Source organism: Pelophylax lessonae, assembly GCF_965119305.1.
Source record: "Pelophylax lessonae genome assembly, chromosome: 1".
NCBI classification, from domain to species: Eukaryota; Metazoa; Chordata; class Amphibia; order Anura; family Ranidae; genus Pelophylax; species Pelophylax lessonae.
The window spans coordinates 362301062-362324652 of NC_138768.1; the positions used below are offsets into that span (position 1 = coordinate 362301062).

Genomic DNA, 23591 nt, shown 5'->3' on the forward strand with positions numbered 1-23591 from the left:
TGCTAAGATACTGGCCAACCACCTTCTACCCCTCTTACCTCATCTGATTTCCCTCGATCAAGTAGGTTTCATACCAGGTAGAGAAGCCTGGGGGGGGGTAAAACACTAAGGGCAATTAGAATTCACCATTGGCTAACATCCACCTGTAAACCCAGCTTATTTCTTTCCCTTGACACTGAGAAGGCGTTCAACAGAGTGGCCTGGGACTACATGTTCGAAGCTCTTAAGACACTTGGCCTCCAAGAAGGAATGTTACGCTTTATCCTAGCTCTCTATTCCGCCTCATCGGTGAAAGTACGAGTCAATAGTCACCTGTTGAACGCCTTTTCAGTTTCAAATGGAACATGTCAGGGGTGCCCCATTTCTACCCTGATTTTCGTCTTAACCCTTGAAGCACTACTACGTCGTCTCAGATTGAACCCTGATATCAAAGGAATCACAATTGCTAAACAATCCCATAAACTGGCTGCCTTTGCAGATAATGTTCTCTTATTCTTATCAGAACCACTCAGTACAATCCCTAATCTTCTCAAAGATTTCTCCACTTTTAAACTCCTAACGAACCTACAGATAAATTTCTCAAAATCATACGGACTAAACATCCCTCCCCCTAAAGACATACTCAGACAATGTCAAGCACATTTCTCATTTAATTGGAACCAAAACGTGAACAAGAATTTACAAATTCACCCCCACGATTTCCCCACAATGCTGGCAGTGCAACAAAGACTTGAGATCACTTCTACACGCTTAGTGGACTTGTCCCCTAATCCAATCATTTAGGGAAGGAGTCCATATACTAACCTGTCAAATAACTACCCTCCCGCTGGATTATTCTCCAGCTCAATTTCTATTACACCAAAATCAGACTATTTTCGTTCCCTAGCCATGCACCCTCTAAACGCAGCTAAACGATGTATCCCATTTCACTGGCGCTCCCCAAATTCCCCAACCATAGCTGAATCGTTTAAATGCATACAGAACATTTCTGACATGGAGGAACTCATCCACCAAGCGAAAGACACACCTTCAAAATTCAGCAAAGTTTGGTCCTGCTGGCTACATTTCAAAATGACAAGCGAATACTCCAAATATCGGAATTAAAATAAATTCACTGGCTTATCTCTATACTGAGGAGGCGAGAGAGAAGGCAGGAGACCCCTACCACTACGTACCCTTGCCCTTTCCCTCACCACACTGCCGTCTTACCTGGATTCCCTCTCCCCTTCATTCTTCTCCACCCTCAACCCCCCTCACGTCATATACCCCTACGCATCACCAATCTTTGTGACCTAATATCCTTTTCTACAACTCCATACATTTCTCAGCTCTCCACACCCCCTGCACAAATCAAGGCTAATGGATCCCTAACCTTACATACACCAAAACTCTAGGTAAAAAAAACATCTATTACTAGTATGTCTTCCCACAAACCATTACAACCCTATAACAAATCACACAATACCACAGACGAATTACATAATAACATGAAATGAGAAATTTTAAATACCCAATATAATAAAATCCCACCGCTTTATTGGGAAGAAGACATACCACCTTCAAGGCCCAGCCCATCACCTTCGTTTTTTTATTGAAAAAGTAAAATGTATCGGTTACCTGTCAGTTTTGGTTACCATTTGTTTCAATACCACCCTTAAAGTTGTATTTTTTCCACATGGGGTATTCATATCTGTTCATATCTGTTAATCAAAGCTCTTTAGGAAAGAAGTAAAAGAAAAGAGCTATAATCCCTCAGCAAACATTTTGCAGCAGAAAGACCCACACCTGAAAGTGATGAATGGCGGTGCCCCCACCCTGACACAGTTAGCTCCCTAAAGGGGTATCCGGACAAACAGGTGACGCAGCCAACTCTCAGTGATGTGTTGGGAATTTATCGAAAGCCAACGTTTCGATAATCTTGTCATGTTCTTCCTACATTACTTGTAAATGGCTTGTAAATGTTAAGAAATATCCTCATGTATCTATAGTGCTACCAATAGAATTTGGAATAAGTCATCTTGAATTGTTTGTATGTTTCTCTTTCTAAAAACCTTTAATAAAAACATTGAAACAGGTTACCAGTTTAGAGTTACAGAGGAGGTCTTAGGCTAGAATTTTGCTCTCATTCTAATGTTCACGGCGATACCTCACGTGTGGGTTGAACGCTGTTTACATATGTTGCTGCGACGTACGTATGCGTTCACTTCTGCGTACGAGCATGCGCAGACTGGGGCACTTTAATTTGTTTTATTGTTTATTTTATTTTTAGTCTTTTTCTTTTTACACTTTCCTTTTTTTTTGTTATCACTTTTATTCCTATTACAAGGAATGCAAATATCCCTTGTAATAGGAATAGTGAATGACAGGTCCTCTTTATGGAGAGATCTGGGGTCAATAAGACCTCAGATCTCTCCTGCAGGCTAGAAAGCCTGAAAAAAAAAAAACTCAGAGAGTCATAGAGACTGCCGGGGACAATCTGGTCCTTGGTATTCTCTATGGTTTACTTCCGCTGCCAGCAGATTCCTTCTCCGGCTCGCCAATCACACGGGTAAGCCTGTAGAAGCACCAGAGGGCGGCGGGAGGGGGGGACGTCCCCTCCCGCCACCTGTAAGGACAATCAAGTGGCTAAACAGCTATGATGGTTCTTATGGTGAAGAGAATCGCCAGATAAAAAAGTGATATCTGAATGATGCCTGCGAGCTCCAGGAGTATGAAAGTGGTTAAAAAGGTGTAACCAGTTTTCAGACAGAAGAGAAAAAAAATGCATTTCCTTTCCCATATCATATTCATATACATGTGCAAATTTAGAATCATCTCTGTGCTTGTCACTAGTGAATACACCTAAAATAAAAACACATTTCCTATATTGCAGTGGGAATTCTTGCATTAGCAGTGATGTATATCATTATAGTGTGGTAAAAGTTGGGCTTCCTATTGTGTAATGTAATGCAAAGTTGTTCATTTGCACTATACTTGCAAATACACTTGGGGAGATGAAAGTGATTTTTTTTTTTTAATACAAGTCATACTTACCTGCTCTGTGCAGTGGTTTTGCACAGAGCAGCCTCGATCCTCTTCTTCTCGGGTCCCTCACCAGAGTTCTTGGCTCCTCCCCCTTGACCAGTGCCATGAACAAGTAGCTATGGGGGCACTGGTGCATGCCCGCTCCAGAGCCCCGCTCTATGCGTCCCTAATACACATAGAGCTGCGACTCGGCCCCACCCTCCGCTCTCTCCTCATTGGCTCACTGGCTGTGATTGACAGCAGTGGGAGCCAATGGCTCTTACTGCTGTGTCTCAGCCAATGAGGGGAGAGAGACCCGGGACAGCTAAGGCTCCCATGCACATCGCTGGATTGAGAGGGGGCTCAGGTAAGTATAAAGGAGGGGCTGTGGGGGGAGCAGCACACATAGGTTTTTTTACCTTAATGCACACAATGTACGAAGGTAAAAAACTTCAGCCTTTACAATCACTTTAAGGGGCCTTTCACACTATAGTGAATAAAAACGCATAGCGTCTTTTAAGTGCGTTTTTAATGCATTGTGCTACATTTCAGTGCAGCACATATACTGTTTTTAATGTGCTTTCAATGAGTTTTTGATAAAAAAAATTTCTGGATTTAATACATCACTGACTCCCAGAATGCAATTGTGTACCCTGGACTAGTGAGCAAAAAAAGCATCAAAAAAGCAACACAATGCATTTTTGATGTGTTATTAATGCAATTTCTATTATAGGTGCATATTTTGTGAACTTTTTCACACAGTGCACAAAAGATGCTGCATACAGAACTTTTCAAAACACAACACACATGCAGTACACAGATGTAAATAGGTACATATCAAGGAAAATACTTTTGATGCACTTTTGTCACGTTGGAAAGGTGCCTCCTAGCATGGCAAAAGTGCATAGGTGTGAAAGGGCACTAACTAAAACTGGAGTATTCAGAATCTGGTGCAGCTGTGCATAGTAACCAATCAGCATATAACTTCAGCTTGTTCAATTAGGCTTTGGCAATAAAATCTAAAAGTTGATTGGTTACTATGCACAACTGCACTACATTCTGTGTGCACCAGTTTTAGTAAATCTACCCCAATGAGTATAATGTTTACTTTGCCCAGTGAAGTTGTATTTCACTTAATCATGTGCACAGAAAACTCCTATTTTTTTATTTATTTTTTTATTCCTTCAAACATTTAATGTGAGCATGTTTACTCAGATAAGTAAAATGAACCAATGAACAACCAAGGACAAATACAATTTACAAATTAGTAGTTAAAGAAATGTACATAGGCAGAACACATTAGGGATACAATTAGTCTTGGGTTTTTTATATTTTTTTGCCTAATTTATATTTTATGAAAAACAGTAAAATAAAGTGATTAACACTGATGATACATACCACCAATTCTGGCATTAAATGCAATTCCTACTGTACAATGCGAATTGTTTGCAGTAGCTGCTACTTCTCCTGCACAGCGGGTTCCATGTCTGCAAAGGTAAAGAATATCTTTATTTACAAAGAAAATAAACAAATTACATTATATGTTATGCACACCCTTTTCAATAACGATACTGAAACTCTGTTTTCCCACGTGACATTTAAGTAAAAAAAAATAATAATTATAAAAAACACTGAATGTCTCTTGAAAGTCTCAAACATTAATAACACAATACAGTGGCTGTGAAACCTATGGAGATGTCAAAACTATAGGCAAAACCAAATCTATTTTGGTATTTTTCATCATAGGCCATTCACATAGAATCTTCAGCTATAAAACGAGATATCACTGCAAAAGTAAATTACTTCTGAGCTTTACGTTTCATCAGTGTTTAACTCTGCATGAGCCATGACATTTTGATCAGACGGTTGTTTTTAAATGTCACACAGGTTCTTAGTGATGTCTGAAAACTGAGCTGCAAATTGATGCCAGATAAGAAGCTTCAGTGAGGATCCTATTATGCTTTTTTCTTTTTTTTGGCTAAATCCCTTTTCAGAGAGATAATGATCAAACAAGCTAGTGGGGTTGCTTTACTAAAACTGGAGAGTGCAAAATCTGGTGCAACTCTGCATAGAAACCAATCAGCTTCCAGTTTTTTTTGTCAAAGCTTAATTTTAAAAAGCTGAAGTTAGAAGCTGATTGGCTACCATGCCCAGCTGCTCCAGATTTTGTCCTCTCCAGTTTTAGCAAATCAACCCTATTCTGTACTCCTACTACTGGACCTGCATTTGACACTGTGGACCACTCCCTCATCCTCAAAAAACTCCACTCCTTTGGTCTTCATGACTGTACTCTTCGCTGGTTCTCATCCTACCTATCCCACTGAACCTTTAATGTCACTTACAATTCTACTACCTCCTCTCCTCTTCCTTTGTTCGTCAGGGTCCCCCAAGGTTCTTTTCTTGGACCTCTTCTATTCTCTATCTACACTGCCTCCCTGGGCCAGCTAATAGCCTCCTATGGCTTCCAATACCATTTCTACGCTGATGACACCCAAATCTGTCTCTCTACTCCTAAATTCACTCAATCAGTCTCCACACATATCAATAATTTACTAAGAGACATATCAAACTTGATGTCATACCACTTCCTCAAACTCAAATTACCAAAAACCGAGCTCATAATATCCCCCCCCCCCCCCACATACCTATTCCTCTGACTTCTCTGCAGAGATCAACAGCTCAACTATCAACCTGTACCCACATGTCAATATGCCTGGTGTAATCCTGGACTCAACTATCCTTTCAACTCCGCATCCAAGCAATGTCCAAAGCTTGCTGCCTTAACCTCCGCAACATCTCCAAAATAACCCCCTTCCTAACAAATGACACCATCAAGCTTCCAGTTCACTCCCTGGTCCTCTCTTGCATCAACTTCTGCAACTCCCTGCTCACTGGCTTACCTTTACATAGCCTATCCCCCCTTACGTCCATCATGAATGTTGCTGCCAGACTCATCCACAAAACCAGTGGCTCAGCATCTGCTACCTCACTCTGCTGATCCATCCACTGGCTTCCGGCTCGCCCAACGATTTAAATTAAAAATGCTAACAACACCTTTCAAAGCCACCCACAACTCTGCCCCAGCTACTTTACTAACCTAGTCTCAGAATACCAACCTCATCATTCTCTTTGTTCCTTCCAAGACCTCCTGCTCTCTAGCTCCATGCTCGCCTTAATTACTTCTCCCTAGCTTTTACCATCCTCTGGAACTCCCTACCCCAATCTGACTATCTTCTACTCTGTCCACTTTTAGATGATCCCTGAAAACTCTTCTCTTCAGAGAGGCCTACCCTGCGCCCACATAACAACTGTATATCCACTTTCTCCATCAGCTCATCCCCCACAGTTATGACCTTTTGTATCTCTTGACTTTCCCTCTTAGATTGTAAGCTCTAATGAGCAGGGTCCTCTGATTCCTACTGTATTAAATTAAATTGTATTGTAATTGTACTGTCTGCCCTTATGTTGTAAAGTGCTGTGAAAACACTTGGCGCTATATAAATCTTTTATAATATTAATAATGATTCTAATTTCTTCTGCACTCGCTCAAGAAAGATTCAAACACCTCACATAAACTTACCTGGGTGTGGTTTGGATGCTGCAACACCCTTAATATGAACATTATCTCCCATTTCTGTACCACAGATGCTCTCTATGAAACTGTCAACTGTACTTTCATAATATTTTTATAGGACCACAAGGTGACTAGACTTAAGCATTCTTTACTACATTTACCTGTCATGTGGAGGAATAAACTTTCTGAATGTCAAATTATGCTATAGGGCAACACATCTGGCTAGAATAACAGATTTGTTCTGTCACTCTGCTTTTAAAACTATGGGTGTCTGTGAAACCTGAACACCCCCAATTAACACTTTAGGACCTTCTGTGAATAAGCCCTGTTTCCATTCCCTAAAAAAATCATCCTACCATAAGTGCAATGATTAAAATAGCACCACAGGATTTTGCTACAACAACCATCTCACCCTTTCCTTCATCCCCATTCTGAGAGACCCTAAAATCCCACCTGGAACTGAAAATCACAAACTGACAGCTCTGCAAAAAAAAAAAAAAAAAATGTAATGTTAACAACTCTCTAACTGATCAGGGATGGCTCAATATGAAGATAGGAACCTTGAATATCCAATTAGATTGCACTACAACTCCAACATTACTCCGCGTACCTCGCAAGGAAGGCACCCTCTCATAACATATGAATCCATCAGTAACGCTCAAATAATACACATACAATGTAGGATGGTGGCACACCAACACAGGCATGCTGCTTTTTTATTGTTGAAAAACTTGGCTTTACAGTATATATCAACAATGCATATCCCTCTTATGCATTTTGCGCAATCAAGTACTTAAAGTGATACTAAAGTTTTGTTTTTTTTTGTTAAAAATAACAAACATGTTATACTTACCTGCACTGTGCAGTGGTTTTGCACAGAGCAGCCTGGATCTTCCTCTTCTCGGGTCCCACTTCAGTTCTCCAGGCCCCTCCCTCCTGTTGAGTACCCATAAAGTAAGCAGCTTGTTATGGGAGCACCTAACCTGAGCTGCAGCTCCCTGTGTCCTTTCGGACACGGAGTCACAGCCCGACCCCGCCCCCTTTGTGTTCTCATTGGCTCAAATTGTAAATTGTCACGACATCCCAATGTATTAATAAAAATAATAATAATGACATCCTACTGAATTAATTTAGGTCTTATGCACACTAGGCTCTTCTGAACGCCTTTCTCCTAACAAGAGAAAAGCAGCATTAAAACATGCCTAAAGCCATGCTTTTTAAGTGCAATTAGGCGCATTTAAAAGTGTTCAGGCATGTCAAGCATTTTGGCATTCATTTATTTCACTGGCCAGAATATTAATTTATCCTAGCCATTGAAATGAATGAATGCTCAAATGCTAAATGCGCCAAGCATTTAGGATTATTTAGGTGCAGCAGGTATTTTTCTGTCCAAATGCTCTTCTCCTAAAAAGAATTTTGGAGTGTTCAAATTTCTGCCCCTAAACGACTCTGCCTCTAAACACCTGCATATGCCCATGTGTGCATGAACACATAGGCAAACATAGAGGGGCATTTAGGTGCAAAAAAAGAGAAATCAAATAAAAACTCAAACACCTTTAAGGCCATATATGACTATATAACACTGTAATGGACCAAACAAAATTAGAGATTACTTGCATACATATGTATAAATAAACAAGAATAAATTGTAAGATATGTTATCTTTCAGGACACATATTAAAGTGTCTAGCCACATTAGTATAATTAATTGTTGAAATTCCACTCTATGGTTAAGTACTTGTGTTTGAAAAAAATGGATCTTCATTCAAAGTATATCTGTCATACCAAGTTTTTAAACAATAAAGAAGACACATGGTGTGCCATCATCCTACATTATTTGTGTGCATTTATCAGTGAGGAGCTGGATAGGCACCTGGTAATTAAATGGACAAGGGGGACTGACCTGGAGCAGCACTATCTTGGAGCTTTAAACTCACTTTATAACTAGTATACAAGCTTCTAATTTATTTTACCCTCACCAGAGCACACAATATATATCAAAAAATGGAAAACAGCAAGGATGACTAAATGTAATTGTGATCAAGTCAAAACAATTATTTTACTTGCTCACAAATTGTCCATAGCCCACAGATTCCAAGAGCATCAATATAAATTACTCACACATTGGAACAGAGTCCCCTCCACTTTTTTAAACGTAATAAACACATACCAAATACTTGAAAGCGTTGTGTGGGAAGGCACCTGGGACCAGGGCCGCTGATAGGGCAGTACAACCGGCCCAGTTGTACCGGGCCCGTCCACATGAGCTACACAGGGGGGCCCGGCCACATGACAGTTCGTTAGTGTATTTTTAAAAAAATTGCTTTCTAAACTCCTCTCCCACTTCTAATTGCCTATGGAGTGGTGTTATATAATTTTCCTGGGCCCCATCAGGTCTACAGAGGGGCCCAGGAGGTGAGCGCAGTGGAGGGACTATTTCTTTATTTTCGGGGCGCATGTACATCATGCCGTCCCACTATTCAATTAGTCCCGGCCGGCGGAGTGATACTACTATTCTCCATTCGGCTCTCGGCTGCTGTCCTGCCAAGATGTGAAGCAGTTGAGCTGCTGACAGGGAGAAGCAGGAGGAGAGTGCGGCTGCAATGGACACAGTGAGTGGAGAATAGAGCATAGAATCCTCACTGTGTCCTATTATATCACAGCACAGCAGGTTATCATTAGCAGCACAAAAAGCAGGGGCTCTATCAAGTCTCTGTGTCATACGGCTGTTGGGTGCTGACTTTGTCAACTTATGGCTGTTAGCTGTGTTTTACAGACTGTAACACAGCACAGCCATAACAAAGTCAGCACCCAACAGTCATGTGACACAGAGCCATGATAGAGCCCCTGCTTTTTGTGCTGCCTGTGTGATTATCATAACACTGATGATCATAGGACACAGTGAGATGCTACTTTATACTTCAGTTGGGGGAGCAGTAAACATGTGCAGCGGAGCTGCATTTTTGCTGCCCCCGAACCAATCACCTTTAACTGCTTCCCGTCCAGCTAAATGCCAGTACATCACTGGATTGGAAGGGTGATATCTTGGTCATCACTACAGCAATGATCGAGATATCATTTTTTTAGCCTCAGTGATTCTGCACACAGTAAAAGTAATCCTAGTGGCTAAGAAGCCACTGGATTACTTTTACAGGCAGTGGCATCCCTGCATTTACCGCCTTTAGGATGCAAACAGTAGCACCCAGTTCCTGAGACACAGTGAGAGGGGCGAATGTCGTTCCTCCCACTGTGTGGCATCACAAACCAGAAGCGATAAGGATTTTATCACTTCCAGTTTCGGTCTCATGTAGCCATTACCGGTTTGAACAAGCATCTGATCAAACTGATCTTGGTTTGATCAGATGCTTTGGAGGCCAGAGGACAGATATGGTGTCTAAAAGACCCCGGATATCTCCATAAAGAGGACCTGTCATGGCTCATGCTATCACAAGGCCTGTTGTTCATTCATTGTGAAAGCAAAAAATAAAAAAAAAATAAAGATACAGTGTACTATTAATTTCTATGTAAAAAAAAATCATAAATACAATTTAAAATAAATTTAAAATGCCCCCACTACTTTATGCTTATGCGCAATTGCGAACGCACACGTTGGCTCCGTAAGTATTTATATAAATGGCAACAAACCTTAATTTTGTTTCAAGACAGGGTCAGGGGTGGGGCCATGGGTGTCGTTATGGGTTTGGTTGAAGGGGGCCCCGTCAGGTGGAGTGTATTGGGCCCCATGATTTCTAACAGCGGCACTGACTGGGACTATGAGATATATATTCTGCGAATATACAAACATCTGTCAATTCTGCCATACAATGAAAAAGGCAATCTATTGCACTACCTTCTATGCCAGGGGTAGTGACTTAAAATTCAAGGAGGTCCAGTCACTAAAATTTTCTTCTGGCCAAGGCCCGAATCTCAAGTCTGTGCCATGAAATTGTATGCTTCTACTTTCCTTTTTTTGGCGCTTTTCTTACTGTTTTCTCCACATAGTCTGGTAATACTCTGTAAATGTCCCCCTTACATCAGGTGCCGCTACCAGAGTGATTCATTACATTGGGTCCCCCCCTAAAAACAGTTGCCACCGTGAGGGTACCCCCTCACTTCAGGTATTCCCATCAGAGTGCCCACTTACATTAGGTGCCTTCATCAGAGTGCCCCCTTCATCATTTGTCCCCATCAAATCAGGTATATCAATCGGAGTGCTCGTTTACATCAGGTGTCCCATCAGAGTACCCCCTTAACATATGTGCCCATCAGCATTGCCCTTATTTTATGTTAAGGGGCACTCTAATGGGTACATTTTATGTTAACGTGCATACTGATGGACACATTTTGCTTTGCCCATCAGTGTGCCCCTTAACATATAATAAGGGGCAGCAAACAATGACTGCATTTAAGATTGAGATAAGATTTAAAAAAAGCACTATAACAAGCTGACAATTCGCATTCTGATCCTTTTCAATCCCTCTTGCAGCCTTCAACCACACACAGCAGACATAGCAGGCACCAGATGTAGGCCTTAAACAGCATTCTCCCATCAATCAGCAGCAGTGATCACTGCTTACTATCTCCTTCCAAGTGGTCACTGCTCCTCCAACTCTCCCCACTCGGTATTCTTATGCTGTGAATAGTGACATATTTACACACTCCAGCTTATTCTGCTGCATTCCCTGCTTCCTCCTACTCCGACCTCGCTACTCAGTGCCTTTCTCCCTTCCCACAGGACATTTTCCCTACCTTACACAGACGGGAGGCACAGTAGCTCTGAATGGAGGACAGAAGCTGCAAGCTGATTGGTTGCTTGGACCGCCCTTTATCGTAGCAACCAATCACTGGCTTGTTTACCACAGGCAGCTTCCGCCCTCCCTCCAGAACTGTCCCGCCTCCCGCTGTCGGCTCTGCAAAGATGAAAGAGTGACAGCTGAGAAAAGAACAGGCTCCTAAATGGCGCAACCGCTGCAGTCCGGGTGGAAGAGTGATTGCGGCCAGACCTGGACCGCGGGCCGCCATTAAGTGATGCCTGTTTTACGCCAACCCAGCATTCTACCTCCTACACCTCAACCATTTTTAAACATAACATATTTATAACTAGACACCTAGTAAACAGAGCTAGGGCATGCATACCAGTCTTATGGAAACAAACAATTTCCCCATCTGCAACACTTCAGAATTCAAGAAATGTAGCAAATAGAGGATTTATCTACCATCCTAAAAACTCAAAGGAAAAGTTCAGAGCCACCTAGTTCTCTTGGGCAAACTATCCCAGGCTAGCATGACTTAAAGCTTCAAATCTCACTCAATTGAGCTCTACTATATAAAAAAGTAATGCTAATATTCCCATTGTACACATTCCTTGAATGAGCTTAAATTAGAAGTCCAGTCTAACACTAAAACCCCCGCATCTATAGACCTTCACAATCTAACACTAACCTATCAAACCCTGTAAAGAACAAATCAGTATATATACCTTTTTTGAAGCCAATCTGACCCGATCCCGCACTGAGCTGTCAGCGGCCGTTTCTCTGTGGAGGCGGGTGCAAAGGACACAACAGACAACGGAAGCCCCATAGTAAGTGTATGGGTGATGTCACTCTCTATTCATTTCACAGCCGCTGTCGGCTGTGTCCTCTGCAGAGCTTCCGTCAATGGAGACAGGATCGGATCGGCTTCAAAAAAGGTATGTATGTATACTGATTTCTTCTTTACAGGGCTAGATAGGTTAATGTTATATCGTGGAGGTCTATACTGTAGATGCAGGGATTTTAGTTTTAGGGTGGACTTACACTTAAAAGGTAGTGGGTGCTGCAGCAATAGCCAGCTGGAGACTGGAAGCATCACAGATCAGTGTACAGATTTGCCAGCACATCAGATCATTGTGTAACGTCCAAACCTTTTGGTGAAGAATGATCACATTCATTTCATTGCATTTTTTTATTTCAATGGGCAGAATAAAATTCTGGCCAATGAAATTAATAAATTCCCAAACACCAAATGCTGCTAAATTTTCCTAAACTGATTTGAAAATACGCAGTGTGGGTGTGTTTTTAATGCTGATTTTCTCCTGTCAAGAGAAACATATAAATAAAACAATAAGGCCCCTTTCACACTATCGGACCGATCAGGTCCACCTGTCTGTTTTTCAGGTGAACCTGATCAGGCCACCTATTTTTTCTCTATGGATAGGCGGATGTCAGTGGAGATGTGTCCGCTGACACCCATCTTTCATCCAATCCGACAAGATCCGCTTAAAACAGTGGATTGGATCAGATGCTGTCTGTTTTCATCCGATCTTCCCACAGAGGAGAGCAGGACTCTTGACAGGTCCATCTCTGCACAGTGAGCGGAGACAGACCTGTCATCCGCCTGCTCAGTGGGGATCAACGGAGTGATCCCCGCTGAGCTAGCAGAGTCCACTGAGCGGATCCACCCCGTGTGAAAGGGGCCTAAAGTGGATGAGGCTGTAAGGTGGCCTGGTTTATTACAGATTGTCAAAAAAACAAAACAAAAGCCCTAAAGAGGTGGGTCCTTTGTATGTATTTCAGGTCAAGTACTTCTAAATTTCTTTTTTTAATTCTATTTTTTTTACTAACAATTAGATTGGTTGCATTAGCAAATGGAGGTGGGGGTTGCCTATAGGCTTCTGAAAATTGAAAACACAAAGGTATATATTTGATTGGTTGTACATGAACTAAGATCTAATCATTCCTCTTTATTACCATGGAAGGTTGTATACATAGAACTATCCTCATCAATTGTGATCTATTCTGTATTCATTCTCTATCTAAATGCAGTACCCAGTATACAACTAAAGAATGCAGATGGTGCATTTCTCAATGAATAAAGAGCTCTAAAGCAACCACCAGAAGAGGCAGACAACAGTGTCTAAATAATCTGTTATGTCTTGTAAACGAAGATCAAAATGGACCAAAACAGCACAAACCCAAACAAATGTTCAAAACACCCAATGCCAGGTCCCATTTTTCTACGGTGATAGTTTCTCTTTAAGTGTATCATTTTAACAAACCTGGTTGATGAACCTGATTTATAGAAATTGCTGGAAACAGATTCCATTTCTCATTTGTCCTTAGGCAGTTTAGAAAATAGAACCTTAAATTTGTTTAGTTGCTATGAGCAAGAAGTCCACTTTTCTTTCTGCCAGTTTTCATACATCAGCCATGATTTGCAGATATGTGTAGATGACAACTACTCTCTTAAGGCTTTTTAGATAAACAACCATGTCACAATGTTCTTCTATTTACTGGATACTTTCTTACAACATTATTTAAACAATTTGAAGGATGAACAAAATAGTGATAGCTATATTAGGATTTATCAAACAGTCATATTAAATTTTTGATTACCAGAAACGTAAATTAAATCTGTCATTAAACTCCAAAACTAAAGTGAAATTCCACCTTTTACAGATGTCTCCAGAAAAGAAGGTAAAAGGAAATCTCTTGGTGGGACCTGGTAACAACTATCAAATGTAGGATTTCTCCTAACATTAGGGAGAAGCCCTCTCATGTGCCCCCAGGACAATACTTGTAAAGGGAAATCTTTCCAACAGGGACACAGACAACATTAAAAAACGGGGCTAGCTCCCCTTACTCTATTCATACTGAAAGAAGAAATTTGGTTGAGCATTTACATGGTCCCAATGCCATTTTAAAACAGCACAGAGACAGTGGCTATTCATCCCAGTACTGCAGGAGCTGGACCCATCAGCTCCCAGCCTGTCATGTAAGCCGGGACTTCCAGGTGTCAGTGACAGCACTGATCTCCTGCTCCTGGGCTTCAGATCTTGCTACACAGAGCTCCATAGAAGCACCTGTAGTAGATCATCGTCTTTGCAACCACATAACACATATATGGAGCGTCCACAAAGTGGGCCTTATTCCAGGGCGCTGCATATACAGTATGTGTTTCTGTGTTTGTGCTGGAAGTGCACTGGATCGCATGCTTCTAGCACTGAAACTAAGCTGTCACTAACAGCTCTAGGTGTTGTACTAATGTCTGACAAATGGCTCCTGATCACGATTGCTGTGATAGCATGTGATTGGCTATCTCAGTGATCATTCACTCTATAGCCCATTCCTGTGTTGATTTTCCTCTGTGAAGAAGAAAAGATACATAGTATTATTTCCTCTTCCTAAGAAGAGTCTGTTCAAGGGAAAAATAAAGCAACAATGTTTAATCCAGTTTAGTGAGTGTTAGTGTCAGTGTTAGGGCTCTTTCACACTATGTGTCCGTCAAACGGACTCCATTTATCTCAGCGGGGGATCGATCTGCCAATCCCCCGCTGAGCAGGAGGATGACAGCTGTTCTCCGCACTGTGTGCGGAGACACAGCTGTCTGTTCCCCATACATCTCAATGGGGGAATCGGATGGGAACGGACCATCGGTCTGTTCTCATCCGATCCCATCCAATCCGCTGGACGGATGGAAAATAGGGTTTCCATCCGTCCAGATTTGATGGATCAGATCGGATGTCAGAGGACGTGTCTCCGCTGACATCCGATGCCCCATAGGGATGCATGGGGGGATCGTTCAGATCCGCAAAAAAAAACGGACAGGCGGATCTAAACGGTCCGCCTGTGTGAAAGAGCCCTTATTGTCTGTTAATGGCAGTGTAAATGTCAGTTAGTGTCAGTGTAAATTTCATTTATGGTCAGTATAAGTGTCAGTTAGGGTTAATGTCAGTAAGGGTCAGCGTCAGTTAGTGGCAGTGTAAGTGTCAGTAGGTGTCAGTGTTACATATTACATATTTATATAGTAGGTGAGGTTGAATAAAGACAACAGTCCATCCAGTTCAACCTGTGTAGGTGTGTGTGGCCGTAATCATCTCTCATACCCCTGAATGTTCTGATCCTTGAGATGTACGTCTAAGAGTCTTTTGAAAGCCACCATACTTCCCGCAGAAACCACCTCTTGTGGTAGATAATTCCACAATCTTGCAGCCCTAACAGTAAAGAACCCCCCACAATGCCTGAGGTTAAAACACTTCTCCTCTAATTGCATTGTATGCCCTCGAGTCCTCATGCAATCCCTTTGACTAAATAGCTTTTTTTCTATGCTGAGATCACCATTGAGATATTTATAAATTGCTATCTTGTCCCCTCTCAGGTGTCTCTTCTCCAGGGAGAATAAATCAAGCGATTGCAGATGCTCTTCATAATTAAGGTCCTCCAATTAGTTTAGTTGCCCTTCTCTGGACTCTCTCCAGCTCCAACACATCCCTCCTGAGGACTGGCGACCAGTCTGAGTATGCGCTGTTTATTACCACCCTTTGGATACGCCCTTTTAGCCAGTTCCGTATCCAAGAGCAAACCCTGCGGTCAATGCCTGCAGACCTTATTTTATAAATTAAGCGCTTGTGGGGAACTGTATCAAACGTCTTAGCGAAATCCAGGAACACCACATCCACTAGTCTCCCCCTATCTAGCTCACAGCACACCTCCTCGTAGAATGTTAAGAGATTGGTTTGACAAGAACGCCCATTTGTAAACCTGTGCTGATTACTGCTGATGATGTTGTTAGCAAACTCTACAATGTAGTCCCTTATCATCCCCTCCAGAAGTTTACACACTATCGATGTCAGACTGACAGGACTATAATTTCCCGGGACATGCCTCTGCCTTTTTTTGAATATCGGTATCACGTTAGCTTTCCTCCAATCCCCTGGTACATTTCCTGTCATAATACTGTCAGCAAAGATCAGGAACAGTGGCCTAGATATAGTCTTACTAAGTTCTTTGAGTACTCTCAGATGTACGCCATCCGGGCCTGGTGATTTATTTGTGTTAATTTTATCCAGCCTTTCCCCGATTTCACCCTCTGTTACCCATAGTGGCAAGTCCTGTGTATTACTACTAACCATACAGTCATGGTCAGTGTACCCCCCTTGAACTTTGCGACCTTTTGCCACATTTCAGGCTTCAAACATAAAGATATAAAACTGTAATTTTTTGTGAAGAATCAACAACAAGTGGGACACAATCATGAAGTGGAACAAAATTTGCTGGATATTTCAAACTTTTTTAAAAAATAAAAAACTGAAAAATTGGGTGTGCAAAATTATTCAGCCCCTTTACTTTCAGTGCAGCAAACTCTCTCCAGAAGTTCAGTGAGGATCTCTGAATGACCCAATGTTGACCTAAATGACTAATGATGATAAATAGAATCCACCTGTGTGTAATCAAGTCTCCGTATAAATGCACCTGCACTGTGATAGTCTCAGAGGTCCGTTTAAAGCGCAGAGAGCATCATGAAGAACAAGGAACACACCAGGCATGTCCGAGATACTGTTGTGGAGAATTTTAAAGCCAGATTTGGATACAAAAAGATTTCCCAAGCTTTAAAAATCCCAAGGAGCACTGTGCAAGCGATAATATTGAAATGGAAGGAGTATCAGACCACTGCAAATCTACGAAGACCTGGCCATCCCTCTAAACTTTCAGCTCATACAAGGAGAAGACTGATCAGAGATGCAGCCAAGAGGCCCATGATCACTCTGGATGAACTGCAGAAATCTACAGCATAGGACAACAATCAGTCGTATACTGCACAAATCTGGCCTTTATGGAAGAGTGGCAAAAAGAAAGCCATTTGTTAAAGATATCCATAAAATGTGTCGTTTAAAGTTTGCTACAAACCACCTGGGAGAAACACCAAACATGTGGAAGAAGGTGCTCTGGTCAGATGAAACCAAAATCGAACATTTTGGCAACAATGCAAAACGTTATGTTTGGCGTAAAAGCAACACAGCTCATCACCCTGAACACACCATCCCGACTGTCAAACATGGTGGTGGCAGCATCATGGTTTGGGCCTGCTTTTCTTCAGCAGGGACAGGGAAGATGGAGCCAAATACAGGACCATTGTGAAAGAAAACCTGATGGAGTCTGCAAAAGACTGAGACTGGTGATGGAGATTTGTCTTCCAACAAGACAATGATCCAAAACATAAAGCAAAATCTACAATGGAATGGTTCACAAATAAACATATCCAGGTGTTAGAATGGCCAAGTCAAAGTCCAGACCTGAATCCAATCAAGAATCTGTGGAAAGAACTGAAAACTGCTGTTCACAAACGCTCTCCATCCAACCTCACTGAGCTTGTGCTGTTTTCCAAGGAGGAATGGGCAAAAATTTCAGTCTCTCGATGTGCAAAACTGATAGAGACATACCCCAAGCGACTTACAGCTGTAATCGAAGCAAAAGGTGGCGCAACAAAGTATTAACTTAAGGGGGCTGAATAATTTTGCACACCCAATTTTTCAGTTTTTTATTTGTTAAAAAAGTTTGAAATATCCAATAAATTTCATTCCACTTCATGATTGTGTCCCACTTGTTGATTCTTCACAAAAAATTACAGTTTTATATCTTTATGTTTGAAGCCTGAAATGTGGCAAAAGGTCGCAAAGTCCAAGGGGGCCAAATACTTTCGCAAGGCACTATATATATATATATATATATATATATATATATATATATATATATACACAAAATATATCACCAAAAGTATTGGGATGCTTGCCTTTACATGCTCATGAACTTTTGTGGCATCCCAGTCTTAGTGTTTAGGGTTCAATATTGAGTTGGCCCAAACTTTGCAGCTATATTAGCTTCAACTCTTCTAGGAAGGCTGTCCACAAGGTTTAGGAGTGTGCCTATGGGAATGTTTTACTAGGCCTTCCCAGAAGAGTTGAAACTGTTATAGCTGCAAAGGGGTGGGTCAACTCACTATTGAACCCTACGGACTAAGACTGGTATGCCATTAACCACTTAAGGACCGGAAGATTTTACCCCTTTGTTGACCAGGCCATTTTTTGAGATACAGCACTGCCTTATTTTAACTGACAATTGTGCAGTCGTGCGACACTGTTAAAAAAAAAAAAAAAATGGATGTCCTTTTTTTCCCACAAATAGAGCTCTCTTTTGGTGGTATTTGATTACCTCTGTGGTTTTTATTTTTTGTGCTATAAACAAAAAAAGAGCGACAATTCTGGGGAAAAAAATATATATTTTTTACTTTCTGCTATAAAACATTCCCAATAAAACAAATTAAAAAAATCTAATTTTTTCACCAATTTAGGCCAATATATATTCTTCCACATATTTTTGGTAAAAAAAAAAAACCCAATAAGTGTATATTGATTGGTTTGCGCAAAAGTTATCACTTCTATAAACTAGGGAATAGATTTAGGTCATTTTTATTTATTTTATGTTTTTTTACTAGTAATGGCGGCGATCAGCGATTTTTAGCGGGACTGCGACATTACGGCGGACAGATTGGACACCTAACTGACACTTTTAAGGGGACCGGTGACATTACTACATTAATCAGTGCTAAAATATGCACTATTACTATACTAATGACACTGGCAGGGAAGGGGTTAACACCAGGGGCGATCAAAGGATTAAGTGTGCTCCTAGGGGGTGCCTTCTAACTGTATTGGGGATCGACTCACTGGATGAACACAGAGACCTGTGTTCCAAAATAGGAGGAACACAGGATTCCTGTGTTTATCTCTGACAGAACAGTCGGCCTTGTTTATATAGGCAGACCGCTGGTCTGTCTCCATGGGGAGCGATCATGGGTGGCTGACGGACATTGCATCTGCTGGACCTGCTGACTGGCTCCCCCTCTGGCCAATCGGCATGTATGCGCACCCCTACTATCTATTACACAAAGCGACGTAGAGGTAAGTCCTTTTGCGTAATAGAGCCGACCTGCCACAGGCTGGGTCGGCGAGCAGTTAAAGCTCATGTGCGTGTAAAGGCAGGTGTCCCCATTCTTTTGGTAATATAGGGTGTGTGTATATATATATATATATATATATATATATATTTACTGTGTATATATATATATATATAAAACACATAAAATAAATGAAAAAAAAAAATTCCTTCCCCATAATAGTCCAGAGGTTCCAACAATGACATGGATGATCTGAAGGAAATTTGCATTTACTGCAGAAGTGTCAAATGTTTACAGGAATTAATGCCACATCATTTGGAATTTTAGTGGTCGTAGCCCTGGCAAACTGTTGTTGTTCTCGCCAGCCCAATCTTATTTTTTCTTAAAATTATGCTAACAGTTTAGGCACATTTTTTGTCTGTGTGCTGCAATATAGCATTGAAAGTAGAAAGTTCTCTCAAAAAGAACTATTCTGCTATGTTACACAGAAATCACACTTGTGTGGTGTAATTTTATTCAATAGACTTTGATGGGTATTTTTTGGATTAAATATCTGGGGGTGTGCAAGTCACATAATATATTTTTCAATTTTCCATGATGTCTTTCCAAAAAAACCTAATGGGCCCTTTCAAGCTAGTGTGTTTTTGTTGCTTTTTTTAATCAAGCTAAAAAAACACAGGAAAAATGTTTCCCTTTAGATCCTTTGGGACTCTTCACACATATGCACTGTGGGTGCTGTAGTCTTTGAAAAGTCCTGCTGTGTTGTGTTTTTGCTGTGTTTGTTTCGTCACATGTCCAAGTTTCCCAGATGAATGCTGGATAATAGGCACCCAGAAAACACACCAGAAATATACTGGAAACGCATAAAAAAATATGGCAAAAAGGCATTTGCATTTTTGATGCATTTTTCAACAGCATAGTGTGAAAGCAGTCTAAGAAACAAAATTATGTTTGTATAAATTTACTACCAAAATACAGTCCTCTGTCCAAAAATAAAAACGATATACAACACATTAGGATGGGATACAAATACTAAAAAGCATAATGTGCGGAAATGAGAAGAACGCTCTGGGACGAAGGGAAATTAAGGAGGAAAAAGGCCCAGGTACTCAAGTGGTTAAAATCAAACTGCAAACCATCAAAAAAGTTGCATTTGTAATATGATTATCTACATTAAAAAGGGTTTACAAAGGTGCTGAATTGGTGTTGTATATGTGCATATTCATAAAAAGTGATATAAAGTGATATTGAAGGAATTTTTCTTCACTTGACAATGTACATGTACAGAGGGATGATATAAATAAGGAAAAAGTGTCTGGAAGGTGGTAGAACCTCGAGAGGAAACATGTTTAAACAAAATAAAGAGCCTTTGCCTGAGAAACTCCAAATCGAAGAGCGTGTGCTTCATTTCACTGAAGTCCTTTTATTGTTTATAATGGAGAGGAACAAGTTCCCAGGCTTTTTAAACTACAGTCTAAAGAGACACAGGGCTAAAAGGTTGTGCATTTGTTCTTTATGTTACTGTCAGGATGATAAAGTAGGCTGAAAGACTACAAGAAACCTTGGTTACACAAAATTTTGCATTATTAACAAATGTTTCTTGGGTATACTCATACCTGGGGGATAAGCTATTTTGGCAACAACTAGGCAAATCATACATGGTACACTGAGCCACAGATTCCCAACCCTTGCGGTAGTAGTCTCCATACCTTACATTACAATTTGTTCACGTTACTGAAACACAAATTTTAATTTAGTTTTTTTTTTTTTTATGTTGTGTATTGTATGTACAGTAGGTTAATTTAATGTAGTGCAATTATGTGAAAAACCCATATAAACAATATATTTCTATACAGATTTTTTAAATTATTGTATACCTAATGATATATGGGTTATTAGAAACCCAAATATTAGAACCTTGCGGACTTTACTGGTACCAGAGAAGGACAATGAAACAACATTTCGTAAAACTTTTGTTTTTCCTTTATTACAAAAAGTAAAAAAAGTCAAAGTAACTCATATTCATAAAACCATGCAAAAGGTTCTTGTTAAGATAATACAGGCCATATTTAGCCTTCAAAAGGTTGACATGTTTCACATACATTGCTTCCTCAGGACCTCAATATATTGACTACAAAGAAAATAAGCCTATCCAAAAGGAGAAAAGCACAGCAATCAATTATAAAGAAATAAACTGTAACATCGTATATTTTAAACAGACTGTTTTCATCTTGGACAACTTACATGCGCCAATTAGAGCCCAAAATAAACGCAAATGGTGTGCTGTGTGGTGCAAATGCGGTATGCCATATGGCACAGACCAACAAAACCCATATACACAATACAATTAGTATTGTCCTATATAAAGGAGGATAAACAATTAGGTGAGTGGCCTATTAGTAGGGCTACAGGCTATATTCAAACATAAGTTGTCAAAAGTAAGACACTTACCTAATATTTTATTCCCAGAGTAAATAGATCAGCACAGAAAGAAAGATCCCAAAAACAATCCGCTTAATCCACCAAAATTCATGTGAACTATATTTAACATTAGAACTAAATCTAGAGATACAGACAAAATATTTCCATTTAGAGCAAAAAATTTCTCTTTAGTGTATGAAGGCCAAACAGTTGGATGGAAATGGGAGTTACCAATCCTATGTAAACAATAGGGACTTACCAATAAAAGCATAACAATAGATATCCCACAACTAATGTATACATGCCTCCTCATCTATTCACTTGGCCCACATGGCGCATGTAAGTTGTCCAAGATTAAGAATGTTTGATATACAGTCAGGTACATAAATATTGGGACATCGACACAATTCTAATCCTTTTGGCTCTATACACCACAATAGATTTGAAATGAAACAAATAATATGTGCTTTAACTGCAGACTTTCAGCTTTAATTTGAAGGTATTTACATCCAAATCAGGTGAATGGTGTAGGAATTACAACAGTTTGTATATGTGCCTCCCACTTTTTAAGGGACCAAAAGTAATGTGACAGATTAACAATCATAAATCAAACTTTCTCTTTTTAATACTTGGTTGCAAATCCTTTGCAGTCAACTACAGCCTGAAGTCTGGAATGCATAGACATCACCAGACGCTGGGTTTCATCCCTGGTGATGCTCTGCCAGGCCTCTACTGCAACGGTCTCCAGTTCCTGCTTGTTCTTGGGGCATTTTCCCTTCAGTTTTGTCTTTAGCAAGTGAAATGCATGCTCAATCGGATTCAGGTCAGGTGATTGACTTTTGCATAACATTCCACTTCTTTCCCTTAAAAAACTCTTTGGATGCTTTCGCAGTAAGCTTCGGGTCATTGTCCATCTGCACTGTGAAGCGCCGTCCAATGAGTTCTGAAGCATTTGGCTGAATATGAGCAGATAATATTATCCGAAACACTTCAGAATTCATCCTGCTGCTTTTGTCAGCAGTCACATCATCAATAAATACAAGAGAAGCAGTTCCATTGGCAGCCATACATGCCCACGCCATGACACTACCACCAACATGCTTCACTGATGAGGTGATATGCTTTGAGCAGTTCCTTTCCTTCTCCATACTCATCTTTTCCCATCACTCTGGTACAAGTTGATCTTGGTCTCATCTGTCTATAGGATGTTGTTCCAGAACTGTGAAGGCTTTTTTAGATGTAAACTCTAATCTGGCCTTCCTGTTTTTGAGGCTCACCAATTGTTTACATCTTGTGGTGAACCCTCTGTATTTACTCTGGTGAAGTCTTCTCTTGATTGTTGACTTTGACACACATACACCTACCTCCGGGAGAGTGTTCTTGATAAGGCCAACTGTTGTGAAGGGTGTTTTCTTCACCAGGGAAAGAATTCTTTGGTCATCCACCACAGTTGTTTTCTGTGGTATTCCGGGTCTTTTGGTGTTTCTGAGCTCACTGGTGCGTACTTTCTTTTTAAGGATGTTCCAAACAGTTGATTTGGCCACACCTAATGTTTTTGCTATCTCTCTGATGGGTTTGTTTTGTTTTTTCAGCCTAATGATGGCTTGCTTCACCGATAGTGACAGCTCTTTGGATCTCATATTGAGAGTTGACAGCAACAGATTCCAAATGAAAATAGCACACTTGAAATTAACTCTGGACCTTTTATCTGCTTCTTGTAAATGGGATAATGAGGGAATAACACACACCTGGCCATGGAACAGGTGAGCAGCTAATTGTCCCATTACTTTTGGTCCCTTAAAAAGTGGGAGGCACATGTACAAACTGTTGTAATTCCTACACCTTTTACCTGATTTGGATGTAAATACCCTCACATTAAAGC

At 40.6% G+C, this 23591-nt stretch overlaps 1 protein-coding gene across 4 annotated transcripts in view; it reads right to left on the reverse strand.

The window, feature by feature from the left end:
* The window catches only part of PCSK5 (proprotein convertase subtilisin/kexin type 5), a 684033-nt gene that overhangs the window by 417085 nt on the left and 243357 nt on the right, over window positions 1–23591 (reverse strand). For all 4 annotated transcript variants that reach the window (XM_082244075.1, XM_082244078.1, XM_082244077.1 and 1 more), the window contains exon 6: window positions 4402–4490. In XM_082244075.1, the coding sequence (XP_082100201.1) occupies window positions 4402–4490 (89 nt within the window). The remainder of the gene's footprint in view (window positions 1–4401; window positions 4491–23591) is intronic.